Raw genomic sequence first — 16,434 nt, forward strand, 5'->3', positions numbered from 1 at the left:
TTTCTTACAAGAGCAGAACGAGTACTATGTGAAACCCGTAACATGGAAAGCACACCTTGAACTTGGCCTGGTAGCAAAACAGCAACTAGTGATTTCAGAGCCGAGGTATTATGTGCTGATAGGTTCTCACTCATGTACAGCAGCATTCTGCACTAACTGCTGCCCCGGGGTCAGGTTGTGCTGCATGGGGATTTCTGTGACCTTGGCTGACTGGCTGATAGGATTTTTTTAGTTTTGGTTAGGAACCCTGACTGGTTGTGGGATGCTGAGTTTTCTGTTTACTCATAGGAATCTTGTTGTGCTTGGCAAGGTATTGCATCTTTTCTTTTTCTATTTCTATTTGCATTTCATTTACGCATGGTATTGCGTTTAGCAAATCATTACTGTCTTTTTCTTTTTCTATTTGCATTTGAGTTACCTCTGACCTACCTCCCTTACATCCATAGAAGCAACAACAGTGGTTCCTTTTGGTCAGCTCAACCCCCTTAAACCCAATGATGATGCACTGTGCTTTTGTATGATGGTTTGTTTCTTGCCCAATAGGAGTGAAAGAGAATTCACATACTGGGAAGTGTGGTATCAATTGCTGTGGTTTCCAATCTACCGCCTGTGAAGGTACACCAAACAATGTGTGTTCTCTCTGTCAATTATTACTCACTGGAATTGGGTTGGCTGTCAAAGTGAGTTTATAGCAGCCCACAGAGTAGGCAAGAAAGAGTAGAGAATCTTCTTAACTCTTACTCATTTCTCAAACCTCTCTCTGCAGTGAAGGGTCGAGTGTGTAAAAGAAGTTTGGAACAGTTACGTTAAAAGTCAGGCAAGGCATTCCAAACAGGGGGTTGCCACCCCTGCTTTGATATAGATATTGTTGCAGAAGATTCCTAGTCAAGCCTGACCAACAGCACAATCCTAACAATATCTACACAGAGGTAAGTCCTGTTAAGTTCTATGGGGCTTAGTCCCTCAGTAAGTGTGTTTAGAATTGCATCCTTTGGGGGCATCCATCTTTACTCCAGAGTGCTACCATGTAACATCTCTACACTAGGCTCCTTTCTTCCGACAATGGCCTTCTGGTGAGTGGCCTGGCCTGAGGGCACTTAAACCCTTCTTGCCAGAAGCAAGTAGGCTAGATTAAATGTTCCTTAACCAGGATCTCTAAGCAAGTAAGAAGGTATTATCCTGTCACTTCAGCTGGACCTGGAAACACCCCCATTTAGCTAAGATTTCTATCTTAATTTCCAATAAGAGACTTTTTTGTGGTATGCTCTAAGCAACTGTGATGCTTAATGACATCACTAGGATCCACCCCTGAAATCTCAGGGTTTGGGATGCTTTTGACGTGGGAACCTGAGTGTGAATGGATTTTTCCATCTCTGTAGCTGACAGCAGAACTTACCCTCACAGATTTCAGGATTGTGCAGCTGTTATATATCAGCTGCTCCACACATAAACTAATTTTATTCAAACACAGAACTGATCTGGTTTTCATTGAGTTTTGTTTGGGTAATTGGTATCATTATAACTATGTACAATCAGCAAAACAACAGCTTGCACTAATAAATCATTTTATTCCTTTGAAGAGACAAATAAGTCAACGAATATTATCTGACTTCTTTGATGAGGCACAGAGGTTGCTCAGCATAAGGCTTAACTCATTTCAAATACACCTTGTTTAAAAAGATAGAATCCAGTTTTTTATTGGTACATATAGGGTGGCCATATGTATCCCCTTGCAGGATAAACAGCAACTTTTTTGGAGGGGTATATTTAAACTGAAGGTATGGTGCAGGTGGAAAAGTTTAAATGCACACATTCTAGTATCATTTTCTCAATCTGATTTGGGAGTCCTGTGGCTGCTTTGAAATAAAAAAAAAGTGGGAGTTACAGATGCCTCAGTATCTTAGCCAGATTTGCCTATTTGAGAAGATTCATTTGATTAACAAAGTTTCCAAACAGAGGTCCACACTGCTCAGGCCATTTCTGCAAGTACACACAGAAACACAAATGCCAGAAGAGAACAGAGTAACAGACTCTCTCAGAACAAACTATATTACTCACATGTTTTAAATCACATGCTCAGGACTGGACATTCTTTTCTAAAAGCAGCTGCCCCCCTACCCCCAGATCAGGATTGTGGTGCAGAGAGAAACCTTTAATCCCACATGATTTTCCTGCCAGAAATCCTCCCCAGAAGCTGCCATTTGCAGCAAACAGCATCTTCAGTAGGAGCTTTTCAGTAGGAAAATGGTACAAAACAAAAGGGTTAACCCCTCTCCCACCACAAAAGTTCTGATACATATTGGGAGGCCCTGAAACAACATTAAGAAAGGGATGTGTCCAGTCCTAAGAATGTGATTTAAACATACCAGTTAAGTAACATAATTTGGCCCTCGCTCCAGCTGCTCTCATACAGACATACACACACAAAGTGAGAAGCTCAAACAGACAAATAACTGGACTTATTTTGAGCAATTGGATTGACTGGAATTTATACATTAATTTTGGAGCACAGAATACAAGGTTGAATACAGCTGAAGTGCAAAGCAGCTAATTGTGTGGAATGTGACCAGGGAAGTCCTGGATCAAATTTCACTACCTATCATTCTGTGATTTATGTGGAATGAGCCCACAAATTATAGAATCATAGAATAGTAGAGTTGGAAGGGGCCTATAAGGCCATCAAGTCCAACCCCCTGCACAATGCAGGAATCCAAACTAAAGCATTCCTGACACAAGGCTGTCCAGCTGCCTCTTGAATGCCTCTAGTTTCGGAGAGCCCATTACCTCTCTAGGTAATTGATTCCATTGTTGTATGGCTCTTAACAGGAAGTTTTTCCTGATGTCCAGTTGAAATCTGGCTTCCTGAAACTTGAGCCTATTATTCCGTGTCCTGCACTCTGGGACGATTGAGAAGAGATCCCGGCCCTCCTCTATGTGATACCCTTTCATGTACTTGGAACAGTGCTATCATATCTCCCCTCAGTCTTCTCTTCTCCAGGCTAAACATGCCCAGTTCTTTCACTATCTCCTCCTTATCATCCAATTGGAGTGAGGAGATTGTCTCTGACTGACAGTATGTCACAAGCATATTAGCATCCCGTGGGCATGTGGGGGTGATTTTCTTTTTCGTTTTGTGCTCTAGTCATCGGCTCTCTCAACTATTGTTTAATAATGAAGCTGCCGGAACTCTTCTGAATAGTTTTCACTCTGAATAGTATATCTCAAGGTCTGCTGGGAGGCTGTGTGTTGCAATAAGTCTTGTTCCCTCCAGCCAAATGAAAAACAACATCCTATCTCCTCATTGAGTGTGTTGCTGTGAATGGAGAACTCGAACTGTATCTCCCCAGCCCAGGCAGAGTCCAAACAATTTAGGGTCTCACCACTGGAAGTAAAGCTAAGAGTTTGGAATGGACATTTTTGGAGGATTGGGGAACAGACAGCTCAATAGGCACTGGAACATGCTGAGTTTGTGCTACCTGTACTAGGAGGGTGGAGAAGTTCTGGTATCTCAAAGCTATAGCATCTTTCCCAGCTACAACTCCCACTATCCCTGACCATTGGCCATGTGGGCTGAGTCTGAAGTCCAAAACAGTGTTTTGAAGTGTTTAAAGTGTTTTTACTGCTTTTGTTTGCTGCCTGGGGCTCCTGCTCGGAGGAAGGGCAGGATATAAATTAAATAATAAATAAATAAAATATCTGGAGGGCACCAGGTTGGGGAAGGAGGCTGTATAGGAAGTGGGTAAGAACAGTGGTGGCTGAAGGATATTGGGGGTACCCTCAAACTGGGTGGTGTACTCAAAGGAAATTGTACTGTTGTGGAACCCTGGCAAATGTTGAGCCTTGTCTCACCCCACCCCCCATCATGGAGAGGAAAGGGGCTGTGCTGGAGCATGATATGGTGTAAGAAAGCCAAAATTGAATCTGCAGTGTAGGAAAATGGACTGGAAAGGAAGCAGAAAAAGCACAATGGGCTCAAGTAGGGACATGGAGGTCTATGTGGAAGTGCACATGGACTTGATTGAGTTGAAGTTGTCCACACTCCCTTAAATTAACACAGGTAGTTAATTTTTAACATTGTCTCAAACTCTAAGGAACCAGTCAGTCATAAATCTTTGGGGTGATTTATCTTCCCCAGGCTTTGTTCATTGTAGCCACTGTTGGCAGACACAATGGACCCTAAGTCAGTTGTTTTAAATGAATCCTTATAGGGCTGGAATGAAAAGGCAGGGGGAGAAAACAAAATAGATGTAATAAAAACTGAAATTGGTTGCAGAAAGGCTTTTGTTTCTTATACACTGTTATTTTATAGCTCAAGTCAAACAGGTTTTGCAGGTTTTTGAAAAAGCATAAACCCCTGTAAAACCTGCTAACTAAAGGCACATGGAACTAATGGTCACACTGAAAGTAGCAAATCATTTTAAACTGCCTCCAGCAATTCTGGGTGGAAAACTGAGGGTGCTTCCAGACTGTCACTATTTTTAGGTAGGATACGATCACATACCAGCAAATTCAGGTTGCACAATTAATGTTGCCTTGGTGCTCTTGTGGAACAAACCTGCTTCCCACCCAAATCAGACTTTTTGTGATATGGACACTGCTGGGAAAATGTACTTGAAAGTGTGATATAACAATTGCTTGAGGCAGCATAACATCCCTGCAACCAAATCATAATGAATGCTATTTGAGCTCAAATAGCTAATATAGTCTAACCTCCCTGAAAATTCTATGCAAACAAATCAGGATGAATGCTTAATAATAAAGTCATCTGGAAGCGACCTGAGGATACAGAAAGGCAGTCCCCCCCCCTTCTAAATAGAGGGATCATTACATTTGGTGTGTGCAGTTTTACTTCTGGCAAACATGTGTTTTGCAGATTTTTTGTATTGTTTAAACACCCAACTAAATCTGTTTGACCAGAGGTGGCAATGGGACAAAAAAAATCTGTACTGCCCGAGAAGTGAACCCTAAACCATTTTGACACCCTCAGAATCTATTGTCTGGCTCTAGTCAAATTGCCCAATGGATATGAAAATATTACTAAAAACTAGACAGTTTGAATAGTATAATTGTAAGCATCTGTCTATGGGGAAAAATTAATCCACTGAAAAACAAAACAAGATCCAGATACATTTAACCACTTTTCAGTCCCTTTTACTTCAGCAGAAGAGCGTTAAACGTACTTTACTCTCCCACTAAAGTCAACCAGATTTAAATATGCTTAAACATGCTTAATTTTATTTTGCTCCCCCAAACCTTAGTCTCCATATTAATCAATCATCTAAAATGAAATAAAATTAAATTAAAACTTCCCAGACAGTCTCAAACCAACAACAAAGATTTAGGTTTATGGAGAACGCCCATAATGCAATCAAGCAAACCTGTTTATTTTTATCCCTATCAATAACACTGTAAGACACACATATAAACAAAGCATTTTGAATTGTCTGTGTATATCACACACATGTAATAGAAACAAGGTTATTTTAAAACATACATGTGATAAAATGTTTGGCTTGATAGGAGGAAAATCGAGCACTCTGTCATAACATTCTCACTAATCATTAACTTTAGAAGGTAATTACTGGGCATGCTATATTACTTTTAGCTGATTATTCATTGATTTTTCATTTTTTTATGTAAAAAACTTATCTATAACATTCTGAAATCAATAAAGTGGAGACACAGTGATTGTAGTTCTGTTACACATAAATTACTTAAACCAAGTTGTTTTGCTGGGGTGGGGCAAAATTCTGTTCCGGGATGTAATTTTACATAACAAATTACAGAGATTATTCTACATATTCATTCTGTATTTGCATTTGAAGAAGTGTGCCCTATCCATCCCCACATTATGCAACAATAAATTTATTAGACTTTAAGCTGTTCCACAGGACTCTTGGGGCACAACCCAACTTGTATTTGCACCGGGCTGGGAGGAATTGGATGTGCTGGCTCTGCAGGCAGAAGCCCCTTCTCCCATCTGAGCTGCTGTGCTGCTGGGACCCTGCCAGCTCAGCCAGGGAAGCCCAGTTTGGCAGGCAGAGAGCCAGTGGGAGCCCCAAAAGTGGGGCATTCTGGGGGGTGGCGGAGGAGCTGGGGGGACTTCAGTGGCATCCTCCTTGTGTTTGGAACGCTCCCATTGGTCCTGATCCAAGTAAGATTTCCTCTGGAATATTGGCTGGCAGAGTAAAATTGTTTCCATGTCAGTCAATGGGGAGTGCTTACTCCCCGGTAGGGTATTTGTGGGAGCCGCCTTCTGCTTTGGATTGCTCTGTCCATTAGTTTTGTTGCAACATGGTTACTGCTCAGGAAGAATACGTAACCTATGAGTTTTCTCCCCTTCCAAGCAGCATTATTCCAGCAAATTCCTCCGCAAATTTTTCTAATCCCCTTTTAAAGTGAACACCATTGGATTTTTGCCCATGCATTAGAGATGTTTCCTTTGCTATGCTATGTAAGTGCGCATCAAAAAATCTGAATGGAAGCACGTTGTTGTTTGCCTTTTGATGATGCATGATTTCATCCTTTTATGATTCTAGTTTATGACGACTCGTTATACTTCTGTTCTTGAGAAATACATTCATTCAGTCAGCAAGTTAAAACTAACAGATGTCCTTTGGAACTCAGGCAGAGTGGCATCTGACTTTACTTGCGTGAAACTTTAATTATGATTCTCAAACTTCCATTGATCTAAATATCTGTAAAACCAGTAAAATTAACTACTGTATTAGTTACACAATGATGTAATCATTATACAGCTGTGTAATCATTAACACCATTAGTAATGTTTTGTCATAGAAAACACTCTCGTTCTTTTATTAATAATAGCAACGTGTCTGCCACAGTACAACAACTGAAGGCAGGGGGCTATTTGTTCTGTGCCTTCTCAGAAGACACTACCACGCCATCCTGGGCAGGAGGTATTAAGGCATTAAGGCATTGTGGATAACGTTGATAAATGCTGTTTATACAATTTCCACGCATGTGCATAAGAATTTCCCTTTAGGGATTGTTTCCCCACTAGCTGTTTAGTCTGGAATTGAGAACAATTATTCACTCAGATATTACGGAGATTCCAGACAATGTTGCTGCCAAACTAGTGTTTTCCATGGTATCTTTGTCCTTTTTTCAAAATGCAAGTTGTGACAATTTTTCTCACTTTGAAGAAATTTCTACCAACAGCCTGTCCTGCACAGGATTCACATATCCCACTATCTCATCCAGTATCCTGTTTCCCACATTAGCCAGTCAGATGCCTATGAGAAACCTACAAGCAGGGCATGAGGGCAACAGCCTTCTCCTGCTGTTGTTTGCCAGCATCTAGAATTCAGAGACATGCTGCCTCTGATCCTGGAAGTAGCATGCCGCTATTATGACTTGTAGCTATTGACAGTCAGCCTCCGTGAATTTGTCTAATCCCCTTTGAAAGCCATACAAGTTGGAGGCCGGCTATCACATGTTGTGGTAGTGAATTCCATAGTTTACCTATGTGTTGTTGTGTGAGGAAGTATGTCGTTTTCCCTTCCAATTTTCCACCATTCAGCTTCATTGTATGACTCCAGGTTCCAGTATTACAAGAGGGAAAGCAAATTTTCTCTCTCAGCTTTCTCCTCACCATGCATAATTACATATATCTCTATCATGTGTGTTCTCCCCTCCCTTTACTCACCTTTTTTCTGAACCAAAAGCATCAAACATTGTAACCTTTCCTCATAGGATAGTTGCTGCAGCCTGATCGTTTTTGTTGCCCTTTGCTACATCTTTTTCCAGATCTACAAAATCTTTTTTCAGATGGCCAGAATTTTATACACTATTTGAAGGGTGGTTGCATCATCAAGTTGTATAAAGCCATTATGATATTGGCAGTTTTTTTTAAAAAAAAATATTTTCCCAATAATCCCTAGCACAGAATTCACTTTTTTCACAGCATATTATTGTAAGTTGCTCTTGGTCACATTTGCAAGGAAAGCAACTAATAAATAATGATAATGACTGGATCAATGTTTTTATCCAGCTGTTATCCACCACAACTCCAAGATTACTTTCTTGGTTGCTACCAGCTCAGCCCCAATAAACAGATATGTGAAATTTACAAATGTGCATTACTTACACTTACTTACATTTGCAATGTTATTGTTAATTCAGCCAGTTTGGAGAGATCCAGCTCAAGCTCTTTGCCATCAGTTTTTGTTTTTACCACCCTGACTAATTTGGTGTCATCTACAAATGTGACCATCATACTGCTAACCCCTAACTGTAGATAATTTCTAAACAAGTTCAAGACCACAAGTCCCAATACTTGTGGGACTTCACTGCTTATATACTCTCTATTATAAAAACTGTCCTTATTAGGGTTGCCAGGTTCCTGGCCTGAGACTGATCCTGTATCTTTAGGAAAAGAGAAAGTCAGCCAAGTGCAGGTGTTCTTGCAACTCTGTAATGGGAAAAACCACAAGGTAGAATTCTCCCTCCCCCCTGCACCACTTTTAAAGATACAGAAGACCTCTTGGTTGCCAGACCCGGCCTCCAAGAGATCTTCTGCATCTTTAAAAGTGGTGCAGGGGGGAGGGAGAATTCCACCTTGTGGTTTTTCTCATTACAGGGTTGCAAGAACACCTGCACTTGGCTGACTTTCTCTTCTCCTAAAGTTACAGGATCAGTCTCAGGCCAGGAACCTGGCAACCCTAGTCCTTATCCTATGACTAAGGCTGCAATCCAGTATATACTTACCTGGGAGTAAGTCCCATTGAATCCAATGGAGCTTACTTGTGAGTAGACATGTACTGGACTGCAGCCTAAATTTACTCAGGGCCCTTTGATAAAAGCCCAAAGCTTTTTTGAAAGTCTAACTAAGCAACGTCTACCACCACTGTTCACATATTTATTAACACTCTCAGAAAACACTGAAAGGGTAGCACAGGGATCACCAACGCAGTGCCTCTGGGCACTATTATGCCTGTGGATACCTGGTTGGTGGCAGAGAGAGTTTCCCTACACTTCTGCAGGGAAGACAGATTCATCCCAAGCCAGATGCTCCCCAGCTCGCATCAGTTTCCCACGAGGTATCAGTTTAAAAGTTGCTCTGTAAACGTTTTGATGTACCATCACTATACCTGCCCCCATTACATTTAAACAATCTCAATGCTGTTTTTAATTCATTCTTTCATTTGTGTCACACTGAAGAACAAATAAGAGATCATTCCCTCCTTCAATACACTAGAATACAGTCTCTACCAAATCTCATGCATTAACAGAGATACTTGAGGATTTTGTAGTGCCCCCATTTTAAAGCAAACAAATATGATTCACACTTCTTGGGTTAATACATTGATCAAAGCACAGTTATCCTTTTATTTTTTACACATCTCCAAATTTTGCAATACAATCATTGGTTAAAAATGGAGGGATGGAGGACTTTAGCCTTGAATTGGCAGCACAGATTTCCATTTCCTGACCTCTTCAGTTTCATGGCGTGAGCTGCCTTTTCTTTGCAAACAGTCCTTTCTCCCATTTAGGCAGATGACAGGGACTGGAAAATGCATTGTCACTAAAGAATAATCTTCAGAATACATTTTGCAGTCACCCTGTAGGTACAGGAACAGGAACTACAGCTATTGCTAAACTGGCAAAGCCAGGCTGATACCTGCCTGGTATTTTATAAGAGGTTTCCCTTTAAAAAAGAAAATTCCATTTCACCTGTTTTCTGTTAGAACCCTTACACTGGGGAAATTTCCTTCAATCCGTGAAGGTAGATAGTGGTGTACAGTATAAGAGATGCAATGTGCTCCTACTCCTTACTCCCTTTAGCTTTGTGTGCTGCCTAGAATCACCTCCCACAACTTAAGAGTCACAAAACGAACAGAATGCAGTTTCCCCAATGTTAGAGGTGCAGGGTATAACATACACTTGCAGAAGTAGCCCCCATTTCCAGATGAGAGGCACTGGGGAAGGCATACAAGACCTGCAGCACGTTCCATTATACCCACAGAGAGAAGCAAAGGAGTGCAGCTGAGTTGGGAGTGCAGCTGAGTTGGACCTAATCCTCTTCCGAATGGCATCCGCTATGGGCCCACTCTTGCTCTCTGGACCACTCCTCTGGGACTTGCTTTCTCTTCCACATCTTGTGTTGATTGTGCGTGAGAGAGAGAGGAAAGGAGACACCAGTTAGTTGGCAAACAGAGAGTGAGAAAGCTATGCAAACCTGCAGTGCTGCAAACTTCACCCACTTCTGGCTGTGGCCTCTCACACCCTATTGTTTAACAACAGCAAGAAATTAGGCTACTGATTGTTAAGTATGGCATGGTGCTTGTAAGGGGTGACTTAAAAGAGTACAAGCCTAATCATGTCTACTCAAAAGTAAGGCCCATTGAATTCAACTGGGGTTAAGATTACATATTGTTCTAGAGCACTGTAAATTACCCCTTACCAGCTTTCAGCACCTTGCCATATTCACATACTGAAAAGTATGTCAGTAATCTTAAAAAATCAAGTTTAAGGCAGAGAGAATCTTTGCAGGAAGATAAATGGGTAGATTTTGGATCACTACCACGGGTTGGTGGCAGTGCATGATCCACTATTGACTTAAAAAAATATCAGAAATGGCCCTATTCCAAACATATAAAGAGAAGTAGTCCTATCACAAATTATAAAGCCTGCTTTTCAAACATTCCCAGGCGCGGCCAGTGCCCCAGTATTACAGAGAAAAATGGGATGGTTAGGTCAACACAGGAGAGCCGGTGTGGTGTAGTGGTTCAAATCCCCACACAGCCATGAAGCTCACTGGGTGACCTTGGGCCAGTCACTGCCTCTCAGCCACACGAAAACCTTATTCATAGGGTCGCCATAAGTCGGAATCGACTTAAAGGCAGGACCTTTACATTTAGGTCAACACAATTATGGACGTCTGGAAAGAAGTGGGAATGCATCACGCAATACAGAATGGCACCGACCGAATGGCAACTGGGATGCGGCAGTGAATGGCCATTCCGAAGGAGCCAATTCTTAGTCCGCCCTTGGGTAGTGTACGCCATCCTGGCTACGTCCTCGGCATCTCACTATTATTAGGGGAACCCGTGCTGTTTTTGTTGTTGCCAGCATGGATTTCCGCAAAGATTTAAACCAGATTTCATCCCCCCTTTCTCGAAGGGCTGAAAAGGTGCAGCCGCAGGTAAATAAGGCGGGGCAATCACTGTAGAAGCAGCAGATAAGGTAAACCACAGGCAGCGGCCGGAGGAGCGGAGGAAAAACCGCGCGTGCGCATTACTCAACCCAGCAAGCTGGACAGGAATTTCTCGCCCTTCTCACTAGCTGCGTTGCACAGGTACAAAACTCCACCCGAACAGCGCAGACAAAAGTGCTCCCCCACTTTTTTTCTTTTGTTCCCGCCTCCTGTTTTCATTGGCTTGCCAGACTCCCCAAAGGAGCCCCTGAGCTGTAGGCAGGACAAAAATAAAGTTTTGCCTGTGAGTTTAGCAAGAAAAAGAAGGAGGGTTGACTGACGGCGGACACCTCATTTCCTCCGTGCCGAGCGTGCAGCTCAGCTGATAGCTTTTCACACGCACCAGTTATACCGACCCGCATCTGGAGAACGGCCCGAGTTCTGCCCAGCCGCGCACGTGGAGAGGGGCCAGTTTTCTGAGAAGCGCCCCTCGCCCAATCAGGGAGCGAGCGCGTGGCAGCCGCAGCCAGCAATCGTAGAGGGGGGGGGAATGCCTCTTCTTGCTCCTCCTATCCCCCGCGGGGGGTGGGGGTTGTAGTCTGGAAACGGCGGCGGCGGCGGCGGCGGCGAGCAGCCCTTGGGCATGGTCCGCCGCGGTGGTGGAGAGCAAGGCAGACGCGAGGCGGTTCGCTGAAGGCGAGCGGAGCGACACGAGAAATCGCGCGCCGATCGCAGTCGCGCTCTCGCGCCACTCTTCACTTCGCCAACAGCAGCAGCGCGGGCGCGCGCTCCGGTTTATTGCCACAAGCGCAGGATGGCGCACTGGGGTCTCCCGGCTCGAGGAACCTCGGCAGCCAGCGGGGGAAACTTATGGGCGAGGCGTGCCGCTGCCGCCGCTCTTCTAGGGCTCCTAGCGAGCAGCTTGTGCGCCGCCGTGGAGGAGAAAAAAGGTATGCTTAAGACGGTGGGGTCGAGCAGAGCCGCCTGGTTCTTTGCTAAACCCACTTTATTGGTTTAAGTTCCAGTAGGAAAGGCGTCGTAACTCAAGCCGACTCAAGAACTGCGTCTTGGAAGGTGCCTCTGGTTGTTTAGGGGCACACTTTGCACATGCTCGTTGGCATTCATTTTATAACTCCCGTTTTGCCTATGGCTCAGGGGTACCCAGTATTAATTAGTGTTCTCACACTACTGAGCAGTGGTTTTATAACGCCACTGTTTTTACATATGCCAAAGTTTTGGGGGCGGAAAGGGGAATCGGGTTCTGGGTCAGGACGGTAGCTTCCCTTGAGCCTCCCTACTGTAGAACTTCTGTATGTGGTGGTGCTTTTGCACTCAAACTGAAGGCATCTGAAGCCTTGCAAGAACAGATGCTGTTTTACTGATGATACTATTTGCTCAAAGTAATCCTTGAGTGGAGATCGTGATGGCTATTGGTTATTTGGTCTTGGAGAGTGAAAAAAGTAGTGTAATGTTAACCAAAAAAAAGGAGGCAGTATAAGTGCCACAACTTCTTTCATATTTCCTAGTTAATATAGTGATTTCAGACTTACTGAACATGAGCTACCTTTCCTCTAATTATGGGACAGGAGGGCAGAAGCAACAGTAGCAAGTTAGGACACTCACTTACACTACCCTCAGTGACCTCCTTGGTCAGTCATAATCTCAGAAGAGGAGGTAAGAAGGGGAGCAGACTTTGTTTGATATCTCGTGGTCTATCCCAATACAGCACTTGTTCCAGAATCTTTCCTTGCCATTCTTAATTTTGTTCATGTGATGTAGTGGGCTCTAACCACTGAAAGGTTATGCCACAATAATTTTCCTTTAAATTACCACGAGATTCTCTGTTTTTACCGCAAGATACTTAACTAGGACTAGCAACTTGATAGTGGAGAGAAGTCTATTGTTCATGTAAGGCCTCTGTAAATGTCAGTTTCACAAGACCACAAATACCCTGTGAAGAAGTTCCTGCCCAAAGTTTATTATCCTCTTCCTGTAACTTGGGGAAAACCACCAGTGATTCATAGGAATGCACAAGCCTAGTAACCAGCATTCTGTACAGACTTGAAGTTTACAAGTGCATTGTTTGCTTGATGTTTTTCAAAAAAGACCTCTTAACTATTAGGTGGTGTTTTTCTTTTCTAACTTACGCACAGCGAGACCATTGCCTTGCGAGCTGCCTTTCTTAAGTTAAACATTATCCTTGTAAGGTTGTTTCCAATCTCAGTAATTTCTCAGCCTTTATGATTGAATGCCATGTCACCCTCAACTTGGAGTTTCATCCAGTCTCGCCTCGCCTGGATTAAGTTGAAGAACTGTGAAGAAAGTTTTATTCTTTTGTTGTTGCTGAGACTCCAGTTTGAAAGCTACATTGGGGATAGTGGGAGGGAGTTTGGTGGTTCTTATTTAGGTCTGTACATGGTTTTGCCTGTCTTTTTTTCCTTTCTTTCACTTTTGCGTAGTTTTGAGAGTAAGCAGCCAGCGTAATTTCCAGGCAAATCATCTTTGTTTTGGAAATCTGTCAAAAGGGGGAAAATGAAGATTTTCCTTTTTCTTTCCCCTCTCACTGCCTTTTCCCAAGGGGACAACAAGCAGTTTAGAGAGTCTGATACGTGAGTTGAGCAAAAGTAATTTAAACATTTCGTGACTCTGGACAATAAAACGATATTTGAAAAGGAGAAACGCCTCTGAGGAGCTAATTGCACAAGAAATCAAGAAGTCTCTCTCTCTCTCTCTCTCTCTCTCTCTCTCTCTCTCAACAGCAAGCTCATACCTGTTGGTGATGTAATTGGGGCAGGGTTGGGTTTTTCTTTTGGGTAGACTCCCATCTACGTTTATGTAGTTCTGGTAAAACCATTTTGAAATGTGGCTAGTTTGAGTTGGGTCCTTGAAGGAAAAGTGTAAAAAGAAACATTGGAAACAAAGCATTTCACATTATACATATTTGATATAATACTGTTAAGTGTTACTGGTGACAGGAATTCCTTTCTTGTGTCAGTAATATAACTGAATGTGGCCAAACATTTAAAACAGCTGCAGTTTTCAGTGGGAATGTGAATTGTGTTTGCTTCACCCCCCCGTGTTGTGTACTCTCAAGGACAAGAGCAGATATAGCTGTCTTGACTTCATCCTTCTTCCATAGACATTTGTGTACGGCATAGCTTGTCTGAAGACTCATAAACCCATTGCTAGAAGTATTGCACATGGCGCTTTGCAAGGTAACAAGGGGAAAAGACAAGTCTTGCCCCAAGGAACTTACAGTCTAAATGTCAACAGAGGAGTTTGATAAGGGATGAATGGGAACAACTGCAGTTACCTGTTCAGTTCTGGGCTAGTGATACGGGATTAAGCGATAAACCAGGTTAACAATGTTAAATCGCTATCATTCTTCCAAGTACATCCTACTAAGCACTGTGCCTGCTTGCAATGGGCATATCTTAAAATGGGGCACAATTTGATATTAATTTGTTATAGGTTTTAAAGTGTCTATTCTATTCACCCAGGCATTTTAAAAATTTTAAAATTTGAATTTAAAATTGGAAATTTTTAATTATGTTTTATTGTGTATTGTATTTACATCCACTTGTATTTTAACCTGTTTTATTATGCTGTACACCGCCCTGGGAGCTTATTGCTATAGGGCGCTCTAAAAATGTAATAAAATAAATAAATAAATAATAAATAAATCTATTCTATGAGGAAAAAGCTGTTAGTGCTTGGAAGGGCAGACATAATAGAGTTTAAAAAGAATATCAATGGTGTGGAGAAAACAGATTTTTTTCTCACTCTCTTTCAAAATACTAGAACTCTGAGTCCACCGCTGAAATTGATTGGTAGAAGATTTAGGTCAGATTAAAGGAAAAATTGGTTGTACTCAACACAATCAGCATAGATAATTAACCACTGCTATCTTTAAAGCCCATTTGAAGGCTTCAATTGATGAAGCCATGCATAATTAAGTCAGAACAGAATTCCGCAAACATGGGGCCACAGCTGAAATTGTTAGATGATACATCTATGGGTAGTTATTAGCGATGAAGGGAACCTCCACGTTCAAAGGCAGTATATCTCGGATAGCCATCTCTTCTTACCCCCAAAATCTGGCAATCATTTATGCCTTCCTTATGAGACAGTGTGGTGTAGTTAGAGTGTTGGGCTAGGACCTGGGAGACCAGGGTTCGAATCCCCACATAGGCATGAAGCTCATTAGGTGACCTTGGGCCAGTCACTGCCTCTCAGCCTCAGAGGAAGGCAATGGTAAACTACCTCTGAATACCGTTTACCGTGAAAACCCTCTTCATAGGGTCGCCAGAAGTCGGGATCGACTTGAAGGCAGTTACTGCTGGAAACAGAATGCTGTACCAGGTGATGATCCAGCAAGGGAATTATTTTCTTATTTGTTGGAAAAATGCACATTAGCTAACAATGTCTTATATAACAGGAATGCATGCTACACTGGTTTCTGTAATCTATTCTGTCGTTCAGATGTCTGTTTTGTTCTTGTTGAAGCCACTGATCCCAGTATCAATATTTTAAAGAACAGTCGTAAAAGTCAGAAGTCAACGTACAGCTTCTGTTTTCCACACATTAGAAAGAGATTAATGGATGCTGGCAACCCAATCTCCCCAGTAATATATAGTTTGGAAAACAACAACAACTGTGTAGTGTCATTATGTTAGAATTTCCATCCCTTCCTCCCAAGCAGCAGCCAATGAAGCTGTGGAAAAAGAGAAACGGTAAAGTGTGATGATATCAGATCACATATTTTTTCAGTTTCACATTAGATGGAAGATGCAGAATAGACACGGGTTGGCAATGCCAATATATCTTCCTTTAATGTGTAGCTTTGGGCGTAAAGCAGTGGTTCCCAAACACTTCCCCCGCCACGGACTACTTGAAAATTGCTAATCGTCTTGGTGGACCACTTAATTATTTTTCTACCTGTTGTAGCAATTGCAGTGTGCTGTGTATGATTTTTAATTGTATTTTTATAGTTTTTATCTCTTATATTGTATTATTGTGCTGCAATTTGCATTCCATACAATTCAAATTGCAATACAATATAACAAATAAAAGAAGCAATAAAAATGCAATTAAAAATCAATATGAATATTTAATGTGGACATCGCGGACCACCTGAATGAAGCTCACAGATCACAGTCTGGGGACCTCTGGACTAAAGTATTTGTACCTGATCTGATATCTCAAAATATATATTTAGAGCCTATATAATACTTGTTGAAAATAGGTAACAGTCTAATAATATCTGGAAAAAATTA

At 42.2% G+C, this 16,434-nt stretch overlaps 1 protein-coding gene and 1 long non-coding RNA gene across 7 annotated transcripts in view; one reads left to right on the plus strand and one right to left on the minus strand.

The window, feature by feature from the left end:
- Positions 1-9,319: 9,319 nt before the first annotated feature.
- Positions 9,320-12,092, minus strand: LOC133365233 (uncharacterized). 4 transcript variants are annotated; one of them, XR_009758138.1, is made up of 2 exons: positions 11,575-12,092; positions 9,320-10,120 (listed from the first exon to the last, which is right to left on the minus strand). It is a non-coding gene; the product is annotated as an uncharacterized LOC133365233 (long non-coding RNA). The 4 variants fall into 4 exon arrangements; XR_009758140.1 differs by having other exon boundaries at positions 11,562-12,092; XR_009758139.1 differs by lacking the exon at positions 11,575-12,092 and adding an exon at positions 11,269-11,551.
- Positions 11,236-16,434, plus strand: part of EGFR (epidermal growth factor receptor) — a 253,092-nt gene continuing 247,893 nt past the window's right edge. The window contains exon 1 of one of the 3 annotated variants that reach the window (XM_061586833.1): positions 11,236-12,108. In XM_061586833.1, the coding sequence (XP_061442817.1) occupies positions 11,973-12,108 (136 nt within the window). In that variant the 5' untranslated portion in view covers positions 11,236-11,972. The remainder of the gene's footprint in view (positions 12,109-16,434) is intronic. The other 2 variants (XM_061586830.1, XM_061586831.1) reach the window with 2 other exon arrangements.

Source organism: Rhineura floridana, chromosome 10, assembly GCF_030035675.1.
Source record: "Rhineura floridana isolate rRhiFlo1 chromosome 10, rRhiFlo1.hap2, whole genome shotgun sequence".
NCBI lineage: Eukaryota > Metazoa > Chordata > Lepidosauria > Squamata > Rhineuridae > Rhineura > Rhineura floridana.